Source organism: Molothrus ater, chromosome 2 (assembly GCF_012460135.2).
Source record: "Molothrus ater isolate BHLD 08-10-18 breed brown headed cowbird chromosome 2, BPBGC_Mater_1.1, whole genome shotgun sequence".
Taxonomy (NCBI): domain Eukaryota; kingdom Metazoa; phylum Chordata; class Aves; order Passeriformes; family Icteridae; genus Molothrus; species Molothrus ater.
Genome location: NC_050479.2, coordinates 90,579,095 through 90,605,012, shown reverse-complemented (window position 1 = coordinate 90,605,012; position 25,918 = coordinate 90,579,095). Strand labels below are relative to the sequence as shown.

The window sequence follows — 25,918 nt, the reverse complement described above, 5'->3', positions numbered from 1 at the left end:
AGTCTGAAGGTCCAGTGATAGATTTCAAGCCCAAGATCCCCCAATCCTATAAAATAAGGCAACTCCTTTAAACCATTGAGTCATAAGCCTAGTTTAGTTCTTTCTCTTGCTTAATTTAGTAACTATCCAAAGCAACTGTCTCAAAAATATCCAAATGCAACATCACCTTTTCAATATGATCACATAAAAACTAACTTCCAAATGCTCTAGTGAAAAACACTTCCTTTTGTTTCCAGGATACTTTTTCTTGGCTGTGCCACCACACTACTGACAAGAGAATGTCTGTGCAAGAATGGAGTGCAAAACTTTCCAAAATATTGCTGCCATTCAGCCCATACTGCCCAACTACTACACTAATATTATACAGAGCAGTTAAATCAACTGGAGAGATAATTTACCCTTCAAAGACTCCACAGGAAAGGACCTACAAGTAGACAGCTCAAATTTCCCACTTGTACCCATTTGGTTCCTTGAAATCATCATAGTATGTTACCCCTAACTTTCCATATCCTTTTCAAGTGTGCAAAAGGACTAACTACTGAAAACAGATTCAGAAGAATTGGAACGGACATCTGCCTTCTAATCAGTGTCAAAATTAGATCATTTAGCAGTTTAACAAAAGCAGGTTCAATACCAGATTTTATACCAATATTTTCTCCCAATTATGAATGCAAATTCCTTGGCCAAAGCAGGAAATACTTACCTACATTTATGAAAGGGAAGTATATTTCCAGACACAAGATAGAGTGGTGGGTAAAGGGAGAATCAAACTCTTTATACCTGTCAAGTACTCAGAAACAACATAACTGCAAAGTCAATTTTGTCTTCAAGTCAGATTCAAAAATCTTCAATACCTTCATGAGTCTGTATTTTGCGGTTTTTTTGTTTAAGGCAGGAGAAGACAAAAATACCAATTTTATTCTCAGTTTGAGCATGAAGTAAACAACAAAGTTGTGAATGTCATCTATTTTAAAATAAATAAAAAACATGCCAGGAGCTGTCTTTTTAACTTTAGCACTACCAAAGGCACTATCCCAAGGTTTTGTTACCTTCAGTTGCAGCTTGGGCTGGAATTCTCGCACTAAATTCATGGAGGAGTCATATATGTTGCTGCCAATTTTCACCCACTCCTTGAGGGGCACAGGGCGGAAATCTGTACAGTAGAGCTCTGCATCTAACCATGAGGCCAGGAGCCCCAGGTTAGGGAGGGTAGCACTCATGCCTACTATCTGTATCCCACCAAAACCAGGACTGGTGCTCTTTGTGTGTCTGGAAATGGTTAAAAGAAAGTGAAAGTTAGTGACAACACAGGTTACTGTTCTGGAGAATGGAATTCAGAAAAAACAGTTCAATCTAATTCCTTCCAGCCTCTCAAGTCCAAAGCTAATTTTTCAACTTCTTGACAAAGAAAGAAGCCATATTAGAAAACAGGTCAGGTTATGCACTGATAATAAGCTAATTCAGCTTTTAATCAATTTGAACCTAAACCTCTACTTTCTTTAGGTAGCCAACAGCTATGAATTGACTGCATATTTGGAGAGACTGAAAACAAATACAAAGATCTAGTTCCTTGCCACTAACAAAAATATGGAAATAAAGGAATGGCTCAATCTCCACTGCAATCTTTCTAAGCTTAAATACCTTAATTAAAACACTTCTATTTGCTTCCATTTCAGGACAAATAATATTAGACTAATGTCTTCCTAGATATGGGAACCAAAGCCCCAAGAACAGCAAAGAAGCAAGTAGCTTCTGTTCCTAAAATACTGAACAGCAGCTTTCACTAAAGACAGTGAGAAGTCATGGACTCCTAACAAACCTGACAACACAAACTGTTAATTTAGATACCCAAATTTAGATTCTAATTCAGGCTTTTACATCCACACAATAGGGTTTTTTGTGCTTCTAAGCTTGTGTTTGAAAAGTACTCATTTGCATTGCACTGAGCCACAAATCAAGACTCTAAAAAATAAAAAGATCTAACAAATCACTGTGAGCTCAGAAATAACCTGAATCTTCTTAGAGGACCCTGGTAATCCTGGCAAAGACAAGACAGAGAAAACAAGATTATCCAGAAACTGAGTATAAAAGGCCAGTCACTGACGAGACAGAAACAAGGAAGTTGAAGAGAGGCAGACTCTTCCGTTATCCAAGCTCTTTAAGCATTTGCTGGTACAGCTTCACCATCAAGGTTACAGATTTTTGTCCCTACAGGAACTCTGGACCTTTTCCTCCCTAAGGCAATTATTGACCTCCAAGGATTAAAAAAGTTCTAGCTCTACATCATATTATGTGACTAAGGAGGAGAAAAATCTGCTGCAGAATTTTGGCTGAGTCTGGAAAAGCCTTGTGGAGAAGCATGGACACCCACACAGGCAGTGGCCATCTGAGAACATTTTCTTGCTGTGAAGACACAGCTTGTACTTCAATGGGATAGGCACTGATCATTCTGATAACTGGCCAGACTGGACAGTATTTAAAGACTTTATATAAGGTCATTAAATAACAGAGTGGGAAAAAAAAACCCAAAACACAGACTTAGAAGGACATTTGAGAGAAAATGTGGTCTTCAGCTCCAGGAATCCAGTGGATTCCAAACTAAAATTAGCTGCCACTTCCTTCATGTCAGGAAGTGGTACAGGGTACCACTGTCACCTTGATCCTGACAGAGAGATAGAGAACCTGGGTTCCAGCATGCCTGCATCAAGGATGAAACAGTGTCGTCCCAGGAACATTCCTTGATGCACCTGTACTTTTTTCCTCCTGGCAAGTGTTTTCTCCTTCCTGCTTCCTCAATGCAAGGGAGTAAAGCAGAGGGTGAGCCTGCACCTGTGCTGCAGCTACCTGATAAACCAAGAGAAAAGGAGTGGCAAAGTCACTCACACTGCTCCAAAGTGTAATAACTTCCAGGATTTATGGGGAGAATGTGAGAAGTCAGATGTGATTAGACCAAGAACACTGCTGGCTCCTGGAAATCATGATGGGCAATACTGGGTGAAATGTCCAGTGGAGAGACAGTGTAGAAATGGCAGCTCCCCAGAACTAAATAGATGGTCTCTGCTTAGCCAGCACTGGTACAACACACAAGACAAGAAGCAGCAGAGAAAACTGACAAAATTTGACTTTTTGTGCTAAAGAAACAGTTGATTTTGACTCTTCTCTCAGCACGACCAATAAAGATTAAGAAGGTTACACCACCTCCTCCATTTCCTTTTTTCTGTGTTTGGGCACTATGGAGCAGCTGGACAGCTTGGTGCTGAGGATCTAGGTACTTAATTCTTAAAAGTTTCTAGAGGTCTTCTCAAACATCTTATCTAGTCCCCTAAAGAGTCAAATCAATTCTGCTAAAGGCAAGAAAACATGCAACCACTAGGCTATCACATGTTATAAGCAAAAGCAGAGCTCACCCTGAGCAGGGCTAACCAAGCAGACTGCTGACATATCCTCTAAGCCTTCTGATCATTTCACCATGCACAAGTTAACAGCCTGCCCACTCTTCCATCACACCAGAGCATTCCAGTAGGATAATTACACCACTCCATGAAGCACTGAAAAATTAGGCAGGGCAAATCTGCTAGCAAAACTGTTTTTAAAAAATCCAAAGTTTAAAAAAAAAAGGCTAAGGAAGTAAATGAAAGCTTCAGCCTTACTTCTTTTCCTGAGAGGATAAATCCCATGGTAGCACACAAATTGAAAACCATGTGGAAAAGAGGGTTTAACTACAATGGCAGGTCCCTGAAAAGGGCTGTGATGAGATCTTAATAAACAAAATAGTCTAGGTCATCGCTCTCATAAAAACGTTGGCGCTAACCCAAGTTTCCATTCACACAGAGAATAAATATTTAGAGTCATCAATTATTTAGCAGTAAAAGACAAATATCTCAGTCTGCTCACCTTTTTGCTACCTTCTCTGTAACATATCTCACTTTGGTCAGGAGGAGTTCCAGCAGATATCCTCGATGAGAGTCTCCCAGCATGTGCAACTCATCCACAACAACCACTCCTGATAAAGAAGAGCACTCAGGTCATTTCTGACAAACCTCCAAACTAAGAGCAAATAGCCTCAATCCTTTCCCATTCCACATGATGAACAGAAATTTAAATTCACAAATCCATCTATGCTTACCAACACCACGATTGGCTTCCTTCTGTCACTGAGAGAGACAAATCATGACTGATGTCATGAGGTTTTATACCCACAACCACACATAGACACAATCAGTTTTTAAAAAATAAAAATAAATCGGTTGAGTTGTTAGTCTAGACAGCACACAAAACAGTATTACAGCATCTATACTGTAACTGCCTTGCAAGTAAAGACCCTCAGGCCTCAGAGTATCTGGAAAGGAAAATTCCAGCACTCAAATGAGCTAGCAAAAAATTTTGTTGACATCACTGTCTTAGTTAAAAACATCATTTTTTACTACTGCAGTTGTGTCAGAAAAAAAAACAAGAGTAGATGTAATTACACTGGCAGAGTTTCTTCCTATTAAATTGCTCTTCATTAACCAAACCTGAATGAGTTCTACTACTTAGCTTTGGCTTTCTAATGAAAAAAAAATCCTATGTGACAGCTTTGTTGCCCTCCTACCTCCTGCAAATGACATTTTAATCTATTAACCACCTCCATCGAACTTTTAAGGTGTGTAGAAATATCTAAAAGACTAATGTCTAAAAAGGCTTCTGAATGTCAGCAGCTGGAGATACCAGACCAGACTAGAGTGTTCCCTGAGGAGAAAACACAGAGCCACTACCACTCAGGCACCCAGTGCACCTCCTGCACACATCCCAGCAGCAGCATGTACCCTTTCTGGCCAGCTGACAGGGTCCCAGGGAGATGGAGTAGGATAAAGGAAGGTTACACAAAAAAAAAAGCAGGGCACAGAGGACACCACACTTCATTAGCTCTGCTGCTGTGGAATTTTTTTTCCTCCCTGGTGCAGCTATGTAATTTCTTTCTGGTGCGGCTAAAATAGCAGGAGCTTAAGGGCAAATGTGACCTTACATTATCTGTCTCAATGCTATTTTTCCTTCTCTTTTTTTTCTCTCCTTCCTACATATGTTCCTTCTCTCTCCGTCTGTTTTCTCCCTCCTTCTCTTTCAAGCCACTTAAGTTAGAAAAGAGTGCTGCACTGCTTCATCAGCCTCTTTTACAAACTCCCACCCATCCAGCTCCTCTGTCTTCCTCTACTTCCTCTGTTCTGTGCTTGCTTGTAAATAATGGCAATTCATTGGTCACCAAATACATATTTGTTCAGCTACCAGAAAAGGCTTCTTCCTGCTTCCCCATACAACAATCTGCCTGAATTCTCCCAGAGCTGAGACAGGGACAGTTTAATCAGATACCTACCAAAGCAAAATCCATGCAAGTCACTTCAAACCTTCATCATACCACAGAGGTACTGAAAATGAGGCTACACTCAGTCTGCTATTTCTGTCTGCAAATTAGGTGTATCCCTAGAAGACAGCAGAAAAAAAAACCTACTAAAAAGTACCTGAGAGCTACCAGACATGTTTACTGCAGAATAACTAGGTTGTTTTAATTCCCCATCCTGTATAGAACTAAAAAGTTTTGAATGAAAAGCAGAAAGAACTTGATTTTTTTAAAATATAATTCAACTAGTAACATTTTAATTTCAAGTTTAAATTAAGAAACAAATATCACAACAGCACATTACAAATCCATTCCCAGCTGACACACTGCTGAGAAAGCAGCAGATTATTCTCTAATAATTTTCCTAACAATTTCTTTAGCATGAGTGTCAAGAGGCTGAACAAGAGGAATATCATCTCCCATGTACCTGGATGTTCTAAACTGACACCTTATATAATAATTAGCAACACAACATTGCTTTTAAAGCACAGAGAGCTCTGGCAGGCAGAGGATTTGAGTTTCTCTCAACAATTTCCAAAGGCAACGTGAGCTATCAGCATGGGGTTGACATCAGTAAAAGGAACAGCTCAAGCTTGAGATGGAATCCAGCCAGGATTGCAGTCATCTCCCAATAACTCATCTCAAAAGATAAAACACCCTTGTTACAAACTGGTCTAAATTTAGAATTAATTAGAAGACAAGGTACAATCTTGCAGTTTCAGACAAGCTTCCTTTGGGTGACAGCTAAACTGGCATTTTCAGTTCATACCCATATTTTACAGCTTCTATGAAAATTTACCTCCAAACAGAAAACTTGTCCATTTCCTACATAACAATAACTTTTAAATCAAATTTAATTTTTAAATTAATGTCAGAGAAGCATATAAAGAAAAAAATAAGCATTTTACCCTTATTTCTATTACATGGCCATAATGGGGCATAAGGGAAATGGAGGTTTGCAGCAGAGATATTTTCAAATGGTGAAAGAAAACAGTGGTGCTTTAAGGAGGAATTGGTATTGAGAACACATCTTCAAACTCAAATCTTGTAGTCACTTGGCTGCTTATATTTAAATTACTCTTTTCAAGTACATTAATCTTTGAAAGTGCAACAACATGTAGGGATGAAATGGAGGTTCCAACCAGAGGGATTTGGTGTATCTCTACCTTCTGAAAGATGATATCATTAAACAATACATTTTAATATTCGGAGTATTCTTCCAAGGCACACAAGCCAACAGAAAGTTGCTTATCCTGACCCCACTGTCTTTGTGGTGGCAGTACAGCTTGCACAGTGTGGTGACATAGGATCACACTAACCCTAGCTTAAACAAGCAAAAACTCTTAAAGCAAATAGCCATATATTGACATAAATAACAGGTTTTCTTCCAAGTGAAGGGATGAAGATATACATTCAAGAATCAAGCTGGACTGCAGGAGCCTTCATTTGAATGAGTTTAAAATGCTGCATAACAGTCACCACTCATCTTCCAGCCCACTGACAGTCTCTAAAGCATTCATGGTGATTCAGCCCCTATAGAACCAGGTGTGAATGTGTTATCCCATGATCTCACACTCTGAAAAAAACCTACAAGGTTTTATTTCCCATTTTCTCTCTTAAAAGCTCTTCTGGTACACAATGCAGCAGATTATGATGATACCAGATGCACACAGAACAGCAGTTTCAAAGGTGGAGGTCTCAGAGCAGTTCAATCCTCATCTATTTTTATATTCTTAAAATAGCACCCAGCTTATGTTACAGGACAGAGTGAAGATGGGAAGGATTACTGTGTAAAACATAACTGGGTATAGCTTTCTGGAGCAGAGAAAAAACGAGAATAACAAACTTCTGATTAGAACAGGAAAGCACATCTCTCTCGAGAGTACATGGAAACATTAGGCTTCTTCAGCTTTTATCCTATCCCCAATACTTAATGAGTACTTTCATTATCTAGTGGCCATCAGGGCCACAGTGATCCAGGAGCCAACATTACAAGGACAGAGGGGTTTTGAGCAAACAAGACAGAAATGAATGGCACAGCCCTCCCAGTCAAAATGCCTACCCAGAGGAGCACTATGTATTCATTCTGCTTATCTGGATCCAGATGAGCACAGAATATAATTCCTTCTCTTCCTCAAGCTAAATGAAGACAGATCTTAGATTCCACAATCTCTGTCTAAAACAAACTAACATAACATATTCCTGAACTCAAACATGTCTCAGAACTTTGATTCAGTTTTATTAATTAGAGAACAGTTCCCAGCAATGGGAATCATTGTTAAATGCAGCTTGCCATCCATTTGAGACAAACTAAAGCCTGCAGATTCTACCTACTCATCCCAGCTGCTGAGCTACATGGAACAGTGCTGCCTGTCCTTCTAAATCCAAATAAGAGGTTCTCTGGAAGAAGAAAATTGCTGCATATTCCTATATGGTATGTCTGTCACCAACAGAACTCAGAAAATTTGAAGCATCCTATGATTTCACATGCACTCAGAATATGTAAACCCCACAATGGCCAAGCTGTAGTATTTTACCCAGTGAGTCCATTTTGTTTTCTTCTATGAGCCTATTGATTAGTCCATTGGCTTTCTCAATGGTGCAGACAGCAACATCCAGAGCAGAGAAACGTCCAGCAGGAGCCATGCTTCCCATGTAGCCTTCAACTCTCACATCCACCTCCTGGAAGAGGGCCTGTTTTCCAAGGATAAAGAACATCATGCCAAGGTTACAACTCTGAACTTCTGACCATTTCCTGCTGGAATCACATAAAGGCCTGCACTCTACATCTACAGTTTCTAGTATTTTTAATGCCAACTAATCAGATTAAAGCCATATCCCAGCCAGTTAGTGACACATCTCCCCACTGTCATTTTTTATTTCCAAAGCAGAAGCCACAGAGGACACATTGCAAGACTGTACATAACTGAGTAAAAGATGAGGACCCCTGCTATGTATAAGAAGATCTAATATTAAAAATGTTAAGGAACACACAGTGTAACAGTTTATAATATCAGTGGCTTATGTAAAAAGACACCTTACTCTTGAGAAATCCTGGGAAAAAGCCAAAATGGAATTCCAAACACAGTGATGACACATCTCACACTGAAAGCCAAGAAACAGTAACTTCTTCTCTTCCAGATCTCCTCACTGCAGTGCCAAAGTTTTGACATATCCCACAGGGCATTAACAAAAGATACAAATATTTGCACCTCACAGGTAGGTCACCTTTTGAGTTCAAGCATGTGAAGCTGTGGCCAAACCTCTTGCCAGGAGTAGCAGAATAGAGCACTGATAGTCCTCCAGTTTTACAAGATTAAAGCAAAAACGTGTCTCCATTATCAAGCACTTCAAAGTAGCTTTTGCACTTTGTTTGTAAAATTTCCTAGCAATTTGTAAAGTTAAGATACCATCTCAGCTGATGAACAACCAAACTGTCTTAACTGCTAGAAACTATAACAAGCATGCAAAAATGTCTGCTGGGTTTTGATTTGGTTTTAGTCATTGTCATTAGCTAATGGCAACAATTTTTGATATGGAAGTCTTTCAAGAAAAAATATTTATGTCTTGTAGAGTGTTCCCACTGTAATTTTATTTTTTAAATAGCTGGGGCAAGGAAATCAAGACATAGCCATATTCTGGCAGAAAAAAAAAATAATAAAGTTAAAGTGAAATCAAATGCACAAAATTGTGGTGGAATACCCCAAGGAAAGCTAAAATATACTTTTATCCTTAAGACAGCATTTACACCTTCCCTTTGTACTTTTCCTAACATGATCTTTCATCAGAGACTTCATTTAAATTTTGTTTGTTATCAAATTGGTGAATAAATGCAAATAACAATGTTTTAAGAGTCAAAGCTGAAATAAAATGTTTTAATCGACCCTGTAAAATTTTTCTAAGTTTATCTTTTTGGCTAAAAGTTTCATTTTTTTATGTCCAGCTTGGAGTAAATTTTAAATTAGCTACAATTTCTTTTTGAAAAAACTCAGCAATTTTTTTCCCCCCAAAATCCATGCTTTTGCATTTCTGTTTAAAAAACGTGACTCAAAAACTACTACCCATAAATTCACCTTCCTTGAATGCTACTTACCTGCAGGTAACATTTCTTCTCCTTGGCCACAGAGACAAAGGGAAGGATGAGAAGAGCTTTCTTACGAGTCTCCAGGACTCGCTTCAAAATAAGCAATTCTGCGACCAGAGTCTTTCCAGCACTGGTAGGAGCTTGAAAAGAAAAGGGGAGGGGGGAATTAAGTAATTTTTAAAGTTTAAAAAATAAATCCAAAGGCATCACAAATCTAGCATAGAAAGCAGTTACTGGAGAACTTGGGGTGGGACTCTTCAGTTGATGTCTCTCACCCACAACCACACTTGCAGTCACTCCTATAAAGAGTCAAGAAGACTAAAATCACCCACCTCTCTTCCAAGTTCTTCATCCTCTCAGTGCTGCTCTAGAACCTTTTTCCCATGAAGGGTAGACAACCAACTGTCATTTCCTACAGATTTCTAGTCCACCCGTCCTCCTTGTCCTTTTGCATTACTTCCCCTCCTGCACACACACCCCACACACAATATGTGATGAAAAATGACAAATGGACTGAAAAAAAACTAATAGCAAATAATATTCTCAGAAGTATGTATCTCTTCAATTGTTGATATCATTCAGTTCCTAGCTGACAGTCTGTAATAAAAAAGAGTCACCATTAGCTGACTCTTAATTATCAACTTCTAAAGGAACTTTAACAGAGAAAAGAGTCTCTCTCCACATCTGGAAAGGAGATCATTAAGTCAAGTTTGAGGTACAGAAATGGGACAGATCTTAAGATGTCTCCAGAAGAACATCTTGACTTTTCTACCTGTCAGATCCAAATGTCTCAGCACCAGTAAGTCCTTGTAAATGGCAGTGGAAAAGGTAGGGGGGGGACTGGTTTTGTCAGATGTTTGCATACCTGAGTAAACGAGGTTCTTTCCCTCCAGAACTTGTCCAAGCATCAGGCATTCTGCTTGCCATTCAAACATCTGCACTACTCCCAGACTGTGGTATTTCTCCAGAACTGCTTTGGGAAGATCCCAGCTTGCAAGGAGCAACTTGTCTGCTTGGTCTTCAGGAACATTTACCTGCTGATATTGCCCTTTGGAAGGAGAAAATAAAAATAAAATTTAAAAAGTCAAGTATCATCTTTGCATCTGAGGTCATTTAGGTTATACACCCAAATGTCAAACTTCTCTACAAACTCCTGTATTACAAGAAAAGGCAATAAACTGTTTATTTTTCTATTTTTCAATATTTTGTGTGGATGGTTCACCATTTTTCTTATCTTCTGACATCTTTTTTTCAATTTTTCCTCCTGTAAGATTTTCCACATTCAATTAATTTCTTCACCAAACTTTTGCCCTGGTATTTGCTTTTGAGACAGAGCAGCCATTACCAAATACATAGTCAGAGAGAGTTTCAGCACTGATTGATGTAATAGCATTGCAATGTATTTGCCATCTTGTCTTCCCCTTTTAAGAAGTTACTGCTACTGAAATTTCATTAATTCTCACTGATTACAGAACTGCCCACGGTTTTTTTGTTCTACAGATGAATGAAAACCACAACCTAAAGCAAACAAGCAGCCCAAGATACTCTGTACAGTGTGTCATATTTCAGTTTATTAACACTGATAGCATCTTCACAATACTGCCAGTTCCTCTAGCTTAATTAAGTTCCTTGCTGATTATTTCTTGTCTTAGTAACCCTAAACAACGTCGTGCTGACTACAGACACTGCCTCCTCCCTCTCCTTCTCTGTTTTTCCAAGCCATTAAGAAAACTCAAGCTTTTTGTCCCATCCAGGTTTCTGATGCAGAGGAATGCCTCCCCTATCACCCATAAATATATATAGTTCCAGTAAAACCATTTTGTGAAAGATCTTGTCAAATTGAGATGAAACCCAAGTAATTGTGTGTGCTGCCTCTACTGCATCCGTTCTTCTACTGGTACATTCAAAAAATTCTAAAAGAAAATTCCCACCATTGTTGACAGCATAAGGGCAGGCTAGATTAATAATATCAGCCTGCATGAACAGCCAGCATTTCTTCTCTCATCACACTAAAAACTTCAACTGCTGCCTTGAGGTTAACCCCAATCTAGGCTGTCACTGCTACATGATCAGTCTCCTCTACACAGCTTTGCTTCACTTTGTGTAATCAAAGTACCATAAAATACTAAACAAAAATTTATGCACCATTGTGAGAGAACAGAAATATGCTACAAAGCAGTACAGACTTCCCAAGGGGAATTCAGAGGAGACCTGAATTGTCCATCCTAAACTGTGACTGTGGTGGGTTGACCCTGGCTGGACACCAGATGCTACCCAAAGCTACCCAAAGTCATTCCCCTCCTCAACAGGACAGGAGAGACAAAATACAGTGAAAGGTTCATGAGTGAAGAAAAGAACAGGGAAAGACCACCCATCAAGTACCATCACAGGCAAAACACTTGACTTGGGGAGAATTAATTTATTACTAATCAAATCAGAGTAGGATAATGAGAAATAAAGCAAAATCTTAAAACTACCTACCCCCTACTCTTCCCTTCTTTTCAGGATCAACTGTACTCCCCATTTTCTTTACTTCCTTCCCCCCAGCAGCACAAGGGGACAGGGAATGGGATTTGCAGTCAGTTCATCACGCATTGGCTCTGCTGCTCCTTCCTCCTCAAAGAGGAGCTCCTCACACTCCTCCCCTGCTCCAGTGTGGGGTCCTTCTTACAGGAGACAGTCTCCATGAACTTCTCCAGTTCATGTCCCCCACAGGGTGAAAAGTCCTGCCAGCAAACCTGCTCCAGCACGGAGTCCTCTCTCCACAGGTCCTGCCAGGAGCCTGCTTCAATGTGGGCTTCCTAAAGGGCCGCAGCCTCCTCCAGGCAACCACTCATTCCAGCACAGGGTTCTCCCCGAGCTGCAGGGGGATCTGTGCTCCACCATGGACCTCCATGGGCTGCAGGTGGGTGACAGCCTGCCTCACCATGGTCTTCACCAGAGGCTGCAGGCAAATCGCTTCTCCGGCACCTGAAGGACCTCCTCCCACTCCATCTTCACTGACCTTGGGGCCTGCAGGCTGCTTCCACCCCATACTCTCACTCCTCCAGCTGCAGGTGCCATTGCACAGGCTTTTTTTCCCCCTTCTTAAATACATTATCCCAGAGGGCTATTGCCATTGCTGATGGCCTTGGCCAGTGGCAGCATTGGCTCAGTTCAACATAGGGGAAACTTCTGGTGGCTTCTGTGAGAAGCCACCAGAAGCTTTACAGTCCCCCCACTTGCTATGCAAATCAAATACAGTGACTAATATGGCAAGAGTTAAGATTCAGAAACATAAAAAACCCTATGTGACGGGACCTCAAGCTTTTTCCCTAGTATCCAAACCAACAAATTTTATGTAAAAGATGGAATGAGTAAAGGATCAGGTGATTCAGCTGTTTGGAGAATATCTTTAGATTAGAACTGAAGATGTGTTTGGAAACTTGTGGCTTAGACATCTATATATAGAAGTAAACCTGTGAAACTAACTTTTTTTTATTTACTAAAACAATGCTAAGAAACAGTCAAAATTAGGAAGATACAAATTGCTGGTTAAAAGCATTAGGTATTAGAGTTCTCAGAAGGAAAACCGTTCCAGAGTGTGGGGCCAGTCAAACACAAGAGTGCTGCTTACTGAATTGTCTTTGGGGAGCTGACTGTGGAAATGTGTACATTTCCTTGCTCTGTTCCATTTGCAGAAATTGACGAAATTGTATCTTGCAGAGCATAATCACATCAGAGAAGATGTGACATGACTGGAGAAGAGACCGAGAGATGTAAACGCTTTAAAAAGTTACAGAAAAATCACAAAAGAGAAGAATCACAAAAGATGAAACTGCAATATGCTTTGTAAATATCTTGATTTAAGATGTTGTATACAATCTCGATGCTGTATACATCTTGATTTCTCTCTTGATTCAAGAGCACAATAAGCTGGTAAAATTTATGTATGGCATCTAGAAGCATCACTTAAAGTGGCTCTGTCTGGCAGCAGGAGCACTTGATATGACACCTTGCCACAAGATGTTTATACAAAATCTTGTATATTGCATACAGAAATATAATTCTTCTGTATTCTATATGTGTTCTTTGATCGATTTCTCAACGCAGGTAAACAAACCTAGCCTGATATACCAAAGAGAACGGACGATACCGATTGCTGTGTTATGGCAGCACCTAGAGGCCAATCCAAAAATAAGGCCCACTGTTACACGGCACACAGCATGCCCCCATCTCACACCTGTGCACAGGACACACATTTCCTTATTTTCTTCCTCGATTACACAGCGAGGGATGCAGGAAATGCTTCCATCACCACCCCGCTAACACAAGCCCGTCTCTCGGCTGAGCCGCTACCCTCCATGGGGAAAGGAAGGGCCGAAGCGCGGCCCGAGCAGCGCCGCCCTCAGGGCCGGAGCCCCGCGCCCGCAGAGGCTCGGAGGGTCCCGGGCCGCTTCCAGCAGCGCCCCGCTGCCCCGGGCAGCCCCGCTCCCCTTGCCCAGCACGGCCCAACCTGACCTGCCGCGCTGCACGACCGAGGGGAGGCGGCGAGGGAAAGAAGGGGAACGGGAGAGAAGGGCAGCGCTCCCCGCGCCGGTACCTGCCGAGCCGCTGCGGCGCAGGGAGAGGTCGAGGCCAGGCGGGGGGCTCAGCACAGCGCGGCGGGGAGCGGCGGGGCCGGGCGGCACGGCCCGCCCCGGTGTGCGGGAGCTGCGGCCGCCGAGCCCCGCGGCCGAGGCTGCGACGGCACCGCTCGGCGGAAGGATAACGGTGCGGCCGCCATCTTCCCGCCGCGCCATTCAAACCCGGCCCCGCCCCGGCCGGCGGGAGGGCGGCCTCGGGAACCGGGAACGGGCGGGAGCAGGGAACCGAGCAGCCCGGCAGGCCCGAGGCGTGCGGCCCCCGCAGAGTAAGGGCTGTCTGTGTAAAAACACCGGCGTTTGCTGAGGCAGCGCTCCGAGCGTGCGGTAACGCGCGCTGTACCGGTGAAAGGCTGAGATAATTCAATGAAGGAAGGGTCTGCTTCAACAAAACAAGGCTTACCTTGCAGGAGAGAGCCCAGAGGACAAACAGCCTCGTTTGCTGTTTCTAATGTCTCTGACGCCAAAATAGCTGTTTCAGATTCTAAAAGACTAGGACTGGTTTTACCTCTCCTCAGCAAGGTGAACATGAGGAGCAGTTCTACGAAAATTCTGCAGCACCCGAAAAATGCATGTCTTTGTCCATCACCCACAGAAGTGTTTAAGAAGCATATTATATCAAAAAATAAGGTTTTTCCAAGTTGCTTTTCACTTCAACTGAAGAAAACATACTGATCTTTCCAAAAATAAGGACAGCAAAGGGTGAACGTTGAAAGCAGGAGTGTGAGTATGAACACCCACAGTAATTTCCTTCTGGACACCACTGCTTTGTTTTGGGTAACACACACACCCACACTCCACTCAGAAAAGCTCTTCATGTTCTGTATCTCTCTTCAGAGAAATGGATCACAGCTTAGGAGGCTGACTTCACAGGAAGCAGGACCGGTGGTCATCATCTCAAACACATGCTCGCAGAAATTTCTGGCCCTTGAAGAAGAGCATGTGCTCTCATTCCCATCATTAAATCTTAAAATTAAATGGAAGCAAAATTCTTTAAGAATACTGCTGTCATTTCAGACAATTATATCTGAGTAAGTGTAAAGGATGGTCTAATGGAAGGGTCAACGTATTTTCATTGTCTTTAAATCAAGCAGCTCAAAAAGTTTCTTTCATTGTTCAAGTTCTGTGTTGCAGAGCCCAAGCATCAAATAAATACAACAAACACTTTTCCCTAAAGCAATTCTTTTAATGAATTGACACTAGGAGAATGTATCTATGCTGCTACTCTGTTGACCAAAAGTTAGATACATTAAAGGGAGGAGAGGCATACATAAATCCTCTGCTAAAGGCTCTCACTGCAGGAAACAATTCCCACCACAGACTAACCGTTTCCTGTATTAGTACTGAAAAAATATTGAAGAAAATAACTCAGTAAAGATTTCCACTTAGTAACAATATATATTTCTATTCTGCCAGAAAAAGACCAGAATAAGCATTGCTGATATTTAAAATGTTCACAGCATAAACAGGTTTCACTTCAACATGTAGTTTAACAACTGCAGTATGAAATCTATTACTTCCTCATCACTTCATGACCTCCTTACAGTTTTGAAAAAGCTACTTAAAATACTAAAGGAGACATCTATCTTCATTCTACTCTTCTTTTTTTTTTTTTTAAGGGGGAAAAGACAGGTTTTGCTATCTGAAATTTTTAATTCATTAAAAATAGTTTACAAAATCTGAGGACAGACCTACTTTACCAAAGTAGGAAAAAGAGCTAACTAGCAACCAATCGAAGAATTTGGTTCCGCAAGTACGTGCACAGCTGGTTCATCAAGTCTCTGTTCTGTCCTTCAACCCAGTGCATTTCTACTACTACATCATTTCCTTCTTTCTTCACGTTCATTAAACACTTGAAGAGAAAACCCCCACTAGTTTCTTTAGGGCCAGGCTCTTTTCCCACTGTCAGATTGCCAGCTTCCTCTGAAGGGCAAGGTTCCTCCTTCACATCACTGGAACCTCTCCCATGTGATGTTTCTCCCTGCTTTGCTTCCATCTCCTCTTCCTTCACAGGATCACTGTGCTCTTCTTTGGCAGCAGATTCCTCTGGTTGCTCATCACCTGCTGTCATCTGGACATCCTCATCAGGTGCCATTTCAGAGTCTTCAGCCTTGGGGTTTTCACAGTCTGAGTTGTTGCTCACGCTCTTCTGGCTGTTCTTTTCCTCCTCCATTGCTTGCAGAATATCTTCAGAAGCTCGAGGAAGTTCTCGTAATTGCCTTACTCTCTCTCGTTTCTTTCTCCTCAAATGAATCCAGGAGTTTTCAATGGCAGTGACAAAGAGGCTGATTTCATCTTTTCCACACGGAACACGTTTATGCTGAACCTATTGCAGAAAACAGAATTTCATACAATCCTCTCACAGTTATGATTTCAATTAGGACATTGTTTTAACATCTCATACTTCATACTGTACCTTCAGATCAGTGAGAATCTTCTCTACCCAGGCTCTAACCACAGCAATAGCTTCTACAACATCCCAGCCCACAGCTGCAGCTTTGACAGACAACTCTTTGACTGTAGAAGCCAAAACCATGAATGTAATTGGTTTTCGTGGTTTTTCTAATTTTCTTCTTTTAGAGGGAGGTGACTAGAAGAAAGAAAGAAAGAAAAGAATTACAAGGCTATGCAGTATTAATGGGGTGACTTTTGTACTCAGAAGACTGTGATTCCATTAGACACAAGGATTAAGAGTGTAACATAAGGCACTAAGCAGTCATTCATTTGGCACGTGCTCCACTTCACCCCCAGGAGTTTCAGACTCAAACCAGCTAACAGGATCATGCACTTTATGCTAGTCTGATGGACAGAGGGAGTTTATCTTCAGGTATTAGGCAAAAAGCTTCATTGTTTCCTTTAAACTATGAGCTCTCCATAAGCTGAGAAAGTGTGGCTGCTCTTGGGAACAGAGGCCAACTGCCAATATCCACGTTTTGATCCAACTGCACTGAAGGTTTACTTGCATCTTCCTTAAGATTTATTATTGTCTATACCTATATTCAAATATACAAATATCCAGATCCAAAAAATCAACTGGCTCACATTTAAGGTGAACAAGCTCCACTTACATTCATGTAGGCAAGTCTGAGTTAGACGTGGTCATACCTATTTGGTAACAGAATCCACATGTTAAATTAAAACTGAGTTCTCGGAAGGAAGTTTAAATTCAAATCCAGCCCCAAACTTAGCATATTATTTTTATTACTACTAAACTATTTGAAGTATGTTACAAATGATCCTTATTTTCACTGAAAGCCACAGGAAGTTCCTACAACGGCTTCCTTTTTCCACCCTCAACAGGGGTCACTCACGAATCACGTCACAACTGCTAACAGACTGGCAGCCATCTAAGAAATTCCACTGTCCAGTCCGTACAGCCCAACACATCCAATATTCCAGTCTGAAGAAGAACAGTTTGTATCACAGTAGTTATAGCTCATTAGCCCCTTCCTCAAGTAAGAGGCAGAGAAAATCACAGGCAAACCAGAATTAAGCTACTTACAGGCACTTGCACATCATCATAGAAACTCCAGGCCAGTGCCCATCTCATGGTGCGTCCCTGGCAGAATTCCGTGTGAGTGACTTTAGGGACCTATGCAAAGAAGCAATACATTATTTCAGATTAATAAACAACACTGTTTTACTGCACACATTCCAAAACAAGGCATATTTTCTCATTATACAAATGGAGATTCTTTCTGACATGGCTCAGAGGTGTCAGGGCCCTCTCTCATTTCGCTCCTTTTACTAAGACTGAGATGCAACAGTTCAAGGACACAGAAGGAAAATCAGATATTTTGTATCTAGCTCAGCATCTGCTTTTGGGAATTCATCTTTCTGGGAATTTATTTCACCATGCATTCTCTTCCCTTCAACTGTATACAAGGACAGATCTCATAATTATTCTCTTTGTATGGGAATTAGTGAAGAGTATGCTTCCTCCAGAAAGCCATCCAAAAGTCCTTTGCACAGCCCTCTTTAATGAGAATTTACTTGGTGCCAGAATTGAATACAAACAAAACAACACTGCCACTTAAATCATGTTACTATTTCTTTTATCAACCAAATTGCTAGAAAGCTAGAAAATTTTTTTGTTCTTTTTTTTTTACTACAGCCTTAAGGCTATTTTAAAGCAGAAACCCTGAATCTTCTAGACTGAAGACATACTCCAACATGTGCTAAAGACAAAACTTTGGAGATAATATTTGCTAAATATCTGTCAGTTTTGAATCTACAACAGTTAAACCTCAGTTGTTTCCCTAACAAGGAATTGCAGTTCCTTTCTGTAAGGAAATAATTGAATTAATTCAACAATAATTACCCACATACATTGAAGCATACTATATTCTGAATAGAACATAGGAAGGATATATAGGGACTCTATGCAAACTCACCCCCTGGATTCGAAGTTCTTCTTTCAGTGGTGCCAAACTGCATTTCTTACCCAACATGCAACTGTACCATCTGCAAAGCACACATTACAAAATTAAAAACCAAAACAACGACAACAAAAAAATCACACTTAATCAGAGTGACTAGGACATAGTACAACAAAATTCAGAACAGAAGGTCCAAAGACAGACTGGACAGGGCAATCTTTTTGAGCTTTTAAGAAATACAATAGGAGTATTTAAGAAACAACATTTGAACTAAAAGCAATCTTGTTTCAAAGAGTGACTTCAGTTATGGGGAAGATGCTATACCTTACAAGAATTTGTTTCAACTTCTCCACTTTCTTTGGAGAATGAATCAGAACAAAAAGGAATAGCCAACTATTGGCAAGTAATCATGCTCAAAAGCAGACATACTGACTATCATTTGTGCTCACTTATCCAGGTTTCCATCACATAACCCATATTTCATGAGGAAAAAAATCAGGAAAAAGAAAGGAAAAAAGTTATTTCCCACTTCTAGTGAAGCTTATCCTTCCACCCAGCTCCACATCTTCAGAATCTCCCAAACATTACTTTAGATGAAGCTCTGCTCTTCATCTAAATTATTATTCAAGCTTTACAACCCCATCTTCCACAGTTTTTGGTGACTGGATCCAAAAAAGTTTATTCATAAATATAACATATTGAAGTACAAAACTTAAGATTTCCCAGTTACCAAGGGACAGTTTTGTCCAACACTGGGGGAGTGAAAGCCTGATGATATAGTCAGAAAACTGAAGACATGCCATCTGTTTCAAAATAAGGTCAAAACAAGGTCTCCCTATGGGTTTTATTGCAGCTTATGCTCACCCCAGACAGCATTCAGTACAACAGTGTCCTTTAGCAGGCAAAGCTGTAAGTTACCAAAATTCAGGCAGGAAAAGATAGAAATTTTTAGGTAATTAACAGATAACTAAGCAGTATCATAAAGCCTCTTCCATCCCAAAAATCCTCAAGAATGAACCCTGATCTGTCTCTTATCAGGTACACGTGCTAATTTTGCTGCAAGCTACAAATGTCACTTGCACAGGCTTTGTCTTCTGCCTTTAAATACCTCCAGCAATAACTTCTAATTGCTGCTCAAGAACAATTGGATGTGGAAGTATCATCAAGCAAAATGAGCAGGTATCACTGGATCATAGGTACTAGAAATAACATGGTTGCATGACTTCTGCCAAAGATGAAGATAAAAGGAGTTAGTTTGGAGTTTTTTGACTGGAACAAAACACTTACCGTAACCTCTTTTTAAGTTGGAGACTATCATGAATAATTCTTTTGACAAATTCTAGTTCTCCTCCCTCAGCCATGATTTCTGTGATCCCTCCTGTATTTACAGAGCTGGGAGGGGGACGCCGTGGATTTCGAGAATTAACTCCCTGGATTAAAAAACAAAAACATTTGACATGAACATTTCATTAAATGTTATGCTGCTTTTTACACTGCTTCCTATCTTAATCTTTAGGGGAAGCAAGCACCATGACCTCTACTCATCCTCCTCCCATCAGAACCATGGATAACAAAGATCCACTCAAAATAAACATAGCTGAGTGAATTCCCCACAATCTCAAACTTAGTTAAGGTACTTGTCACATCAGGATTCTGCTAATATGAAATATGTGGTTCCAATACATGTAAGACATGCTAAGTGCATCTATGCAATTACAATCTGTAGTGCTTAATTAAATCTTAAACCTTCCTTGCTACTGCCCTGCTTTATAAATTTCTGACTATATTTAGTGGGTATTGCATGACCTGTATGACACCATCTACATGACTAAGGAAATGAAAAATACAGTTAAGCAAAATTCCAGGAACTAATTCTCCTGCACTACAGAGGTGCCTGTTATGCAGTAGGCATCTGATTTTAGATTTACCAGCTGTCTACTTTCCAAACTAATTTTCTAAGACAGTGAGAACTTGTGAAAGAATGCTACAGCTCATTCTCCACTTTAGGAGGGGTAACAGTTAAGTTTTCAGAAGTTTTCTTTAAGTTTCCTTTAGGGGCTAGGTGATGAGGAGGGAGAAGACTTAAAAACTATTCATGATGATTTGGGGTTTTCCACTCAACCTTGCATCAATTTAACCAAGAGGTTAAATTGATGCTACCTTTTCACTGACTACTGAAGTACCTATAATATACAGGTTGTTACCTTACCTTAGCTTCCAACTGGTTGGCAAAAAAGGGGGGGTTGCACATGCAGAAATCATAAATGATCTCAGATTCCTCTTTCAGTGCATCCATTAGAAGAGTTTTCTGTGGTACCTTAACCACTATTAGAAAAAGTGAATTTGGTCAGTAAAGAACTTCATATTTTATTTAACAAGCTATATACATTATACATTGTATAAAACCAGTACTTTCTAAACAATGCTTTCTACAAAAGAGATGTAACAAATATCACCATGCAAATAAAGACTTCAGGTCAAGGACTAGCATACAAACAGCCTGTATGCTTATACACAGCAGCAGAACCACATGAATCTGTTTAAAACAACAAGGACTACCTGAGTTATGCCAAGTTCTCCAACACAACCACAAATGTGCTTTAAGCCCTTACAGCTACAGGCACTAAAGCTTCACATGAGGCCTGTTCCTTTGCCAGCTGCTTTTCCAGTGTATTGAAACACCACCACACCACTAAAAATCAGTGGCAGCAGTGACAGAAAACTCTCATTGTTCTCCACATCAAGTTCTGGATCTTCAAGACTGACATGAACAACAGATTAAGACATGTTGTTCAAATGGATGCTTCCAGAAGTTTTTATTCAGAGCTCATAAATGGACCTGATTTTTATTACACTGAGCTCCTTCAGAAAACTTTCCAAGCTCATTCCCAGACCAAGTCTGGCATACTGCCTCTGCTACCACAGGCAGTGTCAGGACTTCATTCAAGAAGTGAGGATGAGGAACTCTCTGTACAAGATACATTTTGTGGCAGCATCATGCAATTATCCAAGGGGAGCATTCCAGGTCTCCTACCAGCAGAAATAGCCCAAACACTAAGAAATACTTCAGTAACAGACAAGGAATACAGAGATAAAAACACCCCAGGGTGAAGTTTATCTGAGAGATTTTGATAAGGAAGAGTATTTCTCTATCCACACATCCCATGCTAGACAAGGCAGCTTTTTGGCTTAAGTAAATATTGACTTAAGTAAATAACACTGACTTAAGTAAATATTCTGCTCCAGTAAAAATAATTGAGCAAATAATTGAGTAAAAAATGTACTTGGAAGGAATACACATTCTGATATGCCACTGAACATGGCAAAAATATGCCAGAACATTCATGTGCTACTAAATACCTTATTACATTGTACCTTTTATAAGATCAGACAAGTTATTCTGTTCCACATTCTTCTTGGCATAATTGAAGCACATGTCATCCACTTCTGTTGCAAGGAAATACCAGCCATTCAAAGTTGCTCCAAGCAATGGGTATATACAGGATGCCCCTGTCCCTGCAGAAGTGAAAATCCATGAAAAAGGCAAAATAAGTACTGGTGTTATACACAGTGTGGCTGTTAACTATGTACTTATTACACCAAAAAGAACTAACTTCAAGAAAATTTATTATTAATCATCTGCTGTCTATTAATCTGATTATTGATCATCTGCTACTCAATTCTTTAATGAACTTAATTTTTGTAACTTGAAAAATACCATTGTCCAATTTGCACTTTTAATAAAAGAAAAAAATTAATAATCTGTAATTAATTTCTAGTAAACTATCAGCTTTGGTTTAAGCCATTTTTCTTCTATATGACAATGGTTAATTTATAGAAAGAAAGCCAAATACATTCTGGCTTTACTAAAACAAAAACCCTACCAAATAAATTTCTCTTCTGCACTTTTCTATCATCTATCACAAACAATTTACTTTGATGCATACAATAGCCACGAAAAAAAAAAATCTGTTCCACCAGACTGCCTTTCTCTAATGTTCAAAACTATCAAAGAAAGTGTCAATTAAGTATCAATTAAGATACTCAAAAAGAAAGACAGACAGATAAAAACTTGGTAAACAGAGATACTAGCAAAAAATAATCATGGCATACCAAGGTGATCAAGTTATCAATGACAACCAAATTTAGGATTAAAGGGAATGGATACAAGAAAAGGGAAAGATATCCCACCACCACAAAACTAGAGTTCAGACATATTAGAATCTGTTATACTGACTTATTGAAACATCAATAACTTCATCTGTCAGTACACAACAGCAAGGGGTTATTTCTAGCATTTCTGTCAAGTCCCTCTTGGATGACTTCCTGCTTTTCCAAAGCTGAAACATCAAAGCTCATGCAAACTCAAACTGAAGATTTTGCAGTATGTGGAGGACTTAGAGGATCTGTCTCTTCTACCCAGCCACCTACCGTGATGAAGTTCATAGAAATCATTTTCAAAAATGAAAACTAATATCAAATGCACAGAAACTGTCTAAGATATTCCAAATTTACTAGAAGAAAGCTGCTGTGGACACACATGTGATGATGCAAACCTAGTATCCAGCACAACTCCAGCTAAAAATACAAGTCAGTAAATTTCAGGAGAACAAAAAATCCCATTACAAAAAGTCATGTTAGCTGATGCCAAGAAACATAAAATCTGATACAGTAACAGAGATTACTGAACCTCAGTTTTGAGGAATTCAGTACTTTAAAGTTTTAATGTCAAGCATTAAAACAGGTTACAAAGGAAATTCCAACTTCTCTCAATTTCATTCTAAGTTTTCTTCAGCACAAAACAGTCTTTGGAATCAAGCCTCTGGAACTGTAAAGGAAGATTCTATTGACAAAATAAAAGATGTGAACTAAATTCAAATATACTATCACTAGTGCCTTTTAAATAATTCATACAGAATAACCAAAGATTGGGAATCCAAATGCCAATTTTATTATTTGTGTGTGGAAGTTCTCATGGAGCGCACCTTTCTTTTATTTCCAATGAAAACCAAATTATGGCCATCAGTGTACATCTCATAAATTCACACCTCTACTGTTTACATTTATCTTCTGCCTAATCTAGATACCATCCTGATATAACTCAATAATCCAGACGGAAAGTAGACAGTATCATCCATCTGCTGATGCTTGGTCCAACTTAAAAGACATTTTGTTCTCAACAATAAACAAGAAATCTTTGACCATCTACAACCAAAACACAGCTTAGCTGGCATTTGCCCTAGTTTCTAATTTGGCCTCTTTTACAATTCAGCTCACATATATAACTGCATTGAAATAAATTAAAATAAAAATTTTAAAAGGACATATCAATCACTTATCAAATACACCTATAACAACAGGAAAAAATGTCATGTGAAAAACACCAATCCCTTGTTTTTAAAATTTTAACTTACTAGTAATAAAATGGTTATAAAAACAGTAATACAGTTAGAGTAATAATAATTTCGACAAATTGAATTAGGACAATATGAGACAATAGAGACAAAGAGTTGTGGATGTCCGGGTACCTTTTTCTGGGCAGCACAAAAAGGACACCCGTTAACAGAGGATTAACCTTAAAAACAATAGCCTGTTGCATATTCATACACCTCATACATGATGTATAAATTCCATTCAAACACAGGGTTCTGTCTGGTCATGGTCAACTTCTTCCTCTGAATCCTAACAGTGCCTTTGAGGCGGGAAGAAGTTCGTTTCTTCTGATAAGAGGGCAACAAATTCTTTTTCTCTGAAAGATTTAGGTGTCCTAAGGCTGCTATCTGCTGCGAGTGCCTCATTCTTTTCTTAAAAAAATATCCCACTTACACAGTTCTTATTTTAACTACAAAAGTTACCTTTTAACTACAAGATTACATTTATCATATTATTAAAATGTTAATGCAGCACTACTAATCAATACATCAAAATACATACAGTAAATATCTTTGTAGAGCCATATAATATGCACTTTTCACATGTCACTAAGTGGAGCACTAAAAAATATTGCTATGCAACTCACAAACTCTCTGGTACAGACATCAAAAAAAAAACTTAATAAATTAGTGGCAAGACACAATTGACTAGTTAGAACACTGAGGAGAAACACTTTATATATCCTTTAGAATGAAATTTTTGCCTGCATTTCTAGAAGCACAGCACACAAAGCTGCACTCAAGTGAGTTCGAGGCCCTAAAGAGCCACATAAGTGCCTGCCACGATGCTCCTGTGTTTGTACAGAGCAAGGCTGCCCACCCAGCAGGCACATGAAACACCTGTGGAGCTCAGACTGCTCCCACCACAGCCAGCACACCTCAGATCTCTTTGTTCCTCAAACCTGAAGTTTTCCCGTGCAACAAATTGTACCTGCTACTGTCGCTGACGGTGAATAAGGATTTAAACATTTAGCTTTACCTATGTCAATGCCTCGTCTCAGGGTTTGCTTGTCAGCATCCCGGTGGCCGATGAGATCCTCCACCCAGTGGATGTAGTTCAGCCTCAAGGGGACGGTGGGAATGAGCCTTTCCACGGGGATATCGATGGTCAGCCCGAAATCCTCCTTCAGCAGGGTGCATGTCAGAGCCCTCACGGCCTCGGGATCCTTGAAGTTCAGGCTGAAAGGCACACGCGGAGCTGTCAGGAGTGCCCGGGGGCGGACACAGCGGGGACGGACACACCAGGGGGACACACCGGGGACACCCACCCGCCCCATCCCGCCCGGCCGTACCTCACCCTGCCCGCCAGGGTGGTCTGCACGTGCTGCTGGAACTCGGGGTACTTGCCAGCCAGGTAGGCGAAGTCGGGGGGTTTGTCCTTGTAGCGGTTGCGGGCGTGCATGGACTTGTTGAGGGCCATGTCGGGCCGGGATGTGCCGGGAGCGGCGAGAGCGCGGCGCGGGATCACGGCCGCACCCCCGCGCGCCGGCCGGGCCCGCTCCCGGCGCGCACCGCGGCCCCGCGGGCCGTACCAAGGCGCGGCGGCCGCGGGGGGGGCAGCCGGGCGCTCGGAGCAGCGCCCGCCGCCGCGGCGAGCGAGGTGCCGCTGCTGAGGCAGAGAAGTGACCAGCGCGGCTCCATAGGATCCCGGAATGTCATGGGTTAGAGGGGACTTTAACGATTATATAGTCCCAGCCCCGCTGCCAAGGGCAGGGATACCTCCCACTGGAGCGGGTTGCTCAAAGCCCCGTCCAGCCCGGCCTTGAACGTGGCCATGGTTACCCCCACAGCCGCCAGTGCCTCACCACCCTCACGGTAAAGAATTCCTCCCTAATATCCAGCCTAAATTTCCCCTCTTTCAGTTTACTTCTTGCCCTATCACAACAGTGACGAAGAGTCCCTCTCCAGCTTCCCAGTAGCCCCCTTCAGATACTGGAAGCTTGCTGGGAGGTCTCCACAGGAGCTTCTCCAGGATGAACAGAGCCGATTTCCTCAGCCTGACCTCGTACGGGAGGTGCCCCAGTTCT

At 40.8% G+C, this 25,918-nt stretch overlaps 2 protein-coding genes across 2 annotated transcripts in view; both read right to left on the bottom strand.

Moving 5' to 3' along the window:
• Nucleotides 1–14,239, bottom strand: part of POLQ (DNA polymerase theta) — a 53,016-nt gene extending 38,777 nt beyond the window's left edge. The window contains exons 1-6 of the mRNA XM_054514107.1: nucleotides 14,041–14,239; nucleotides 10,324–10,506; nucleotides 9,468–9,598; nucleotides 7,912–8,068; nucleotides 3,895–4,003; nucleotides 1,050–1,269 (exon numbers count right to left, since the gene is read on the bottom strand). Coding sequence (XP_054370082.1) covers nucleotides 1,050–1,269; nucleotides 3,895–4,003; nucleotides 7,912–8,068; nucleotides 9,468–9,598; nucleotides 10,324–10,506; nucleotides 14,041–14,239 — 999 coding nt within the window. The remainder of the gene's footprint in view (nucleotides 1–1,049; nucleotides 1,270–3,894; nucleotides 4,004–7,911; nucleotides 8,069–9,467; nucleotides 9,599–10,323; nucleotides 10,507–14,040) is intronic.
• Nucleotides 14,240–15,458: 1,219 nt separating this feature from the next.
• Nucleotides 15,459–25,383, bottom strand: METTL16 (methyltransferase 16, N6-methyladenosine). Its single transcript, XM_036389204.2, has 9 exons — nucleotides 25,184–25,383; nucleotides 24,871–25,070; nucleotides 21,835–21,975; nucleotides 20,669–20,784; nucleotides 19,747–19,889; nucleotides 18,475–18,544; nucleotides 17,583–17,672; nucleotides 16,497–16,670; nucleotides 15,459–16,406 (listed from the first exon to the last, which is right to left on the bottom strand). Exons 1-9 carry the CDS (start codon nucleotides 25,309–25,311, stop codon nucleotides 15,798–15,800), a joined length of 1,671 nt encoding a protein of 556 aa, XP_036245097.1. The 5' UTR covers nucleotides 25,312–25,383; the 3' UTR covers nucleotides 15,459–15,797.
• Nucleotides 25,384–25,918: the final 535 nt, after the last annotated feature.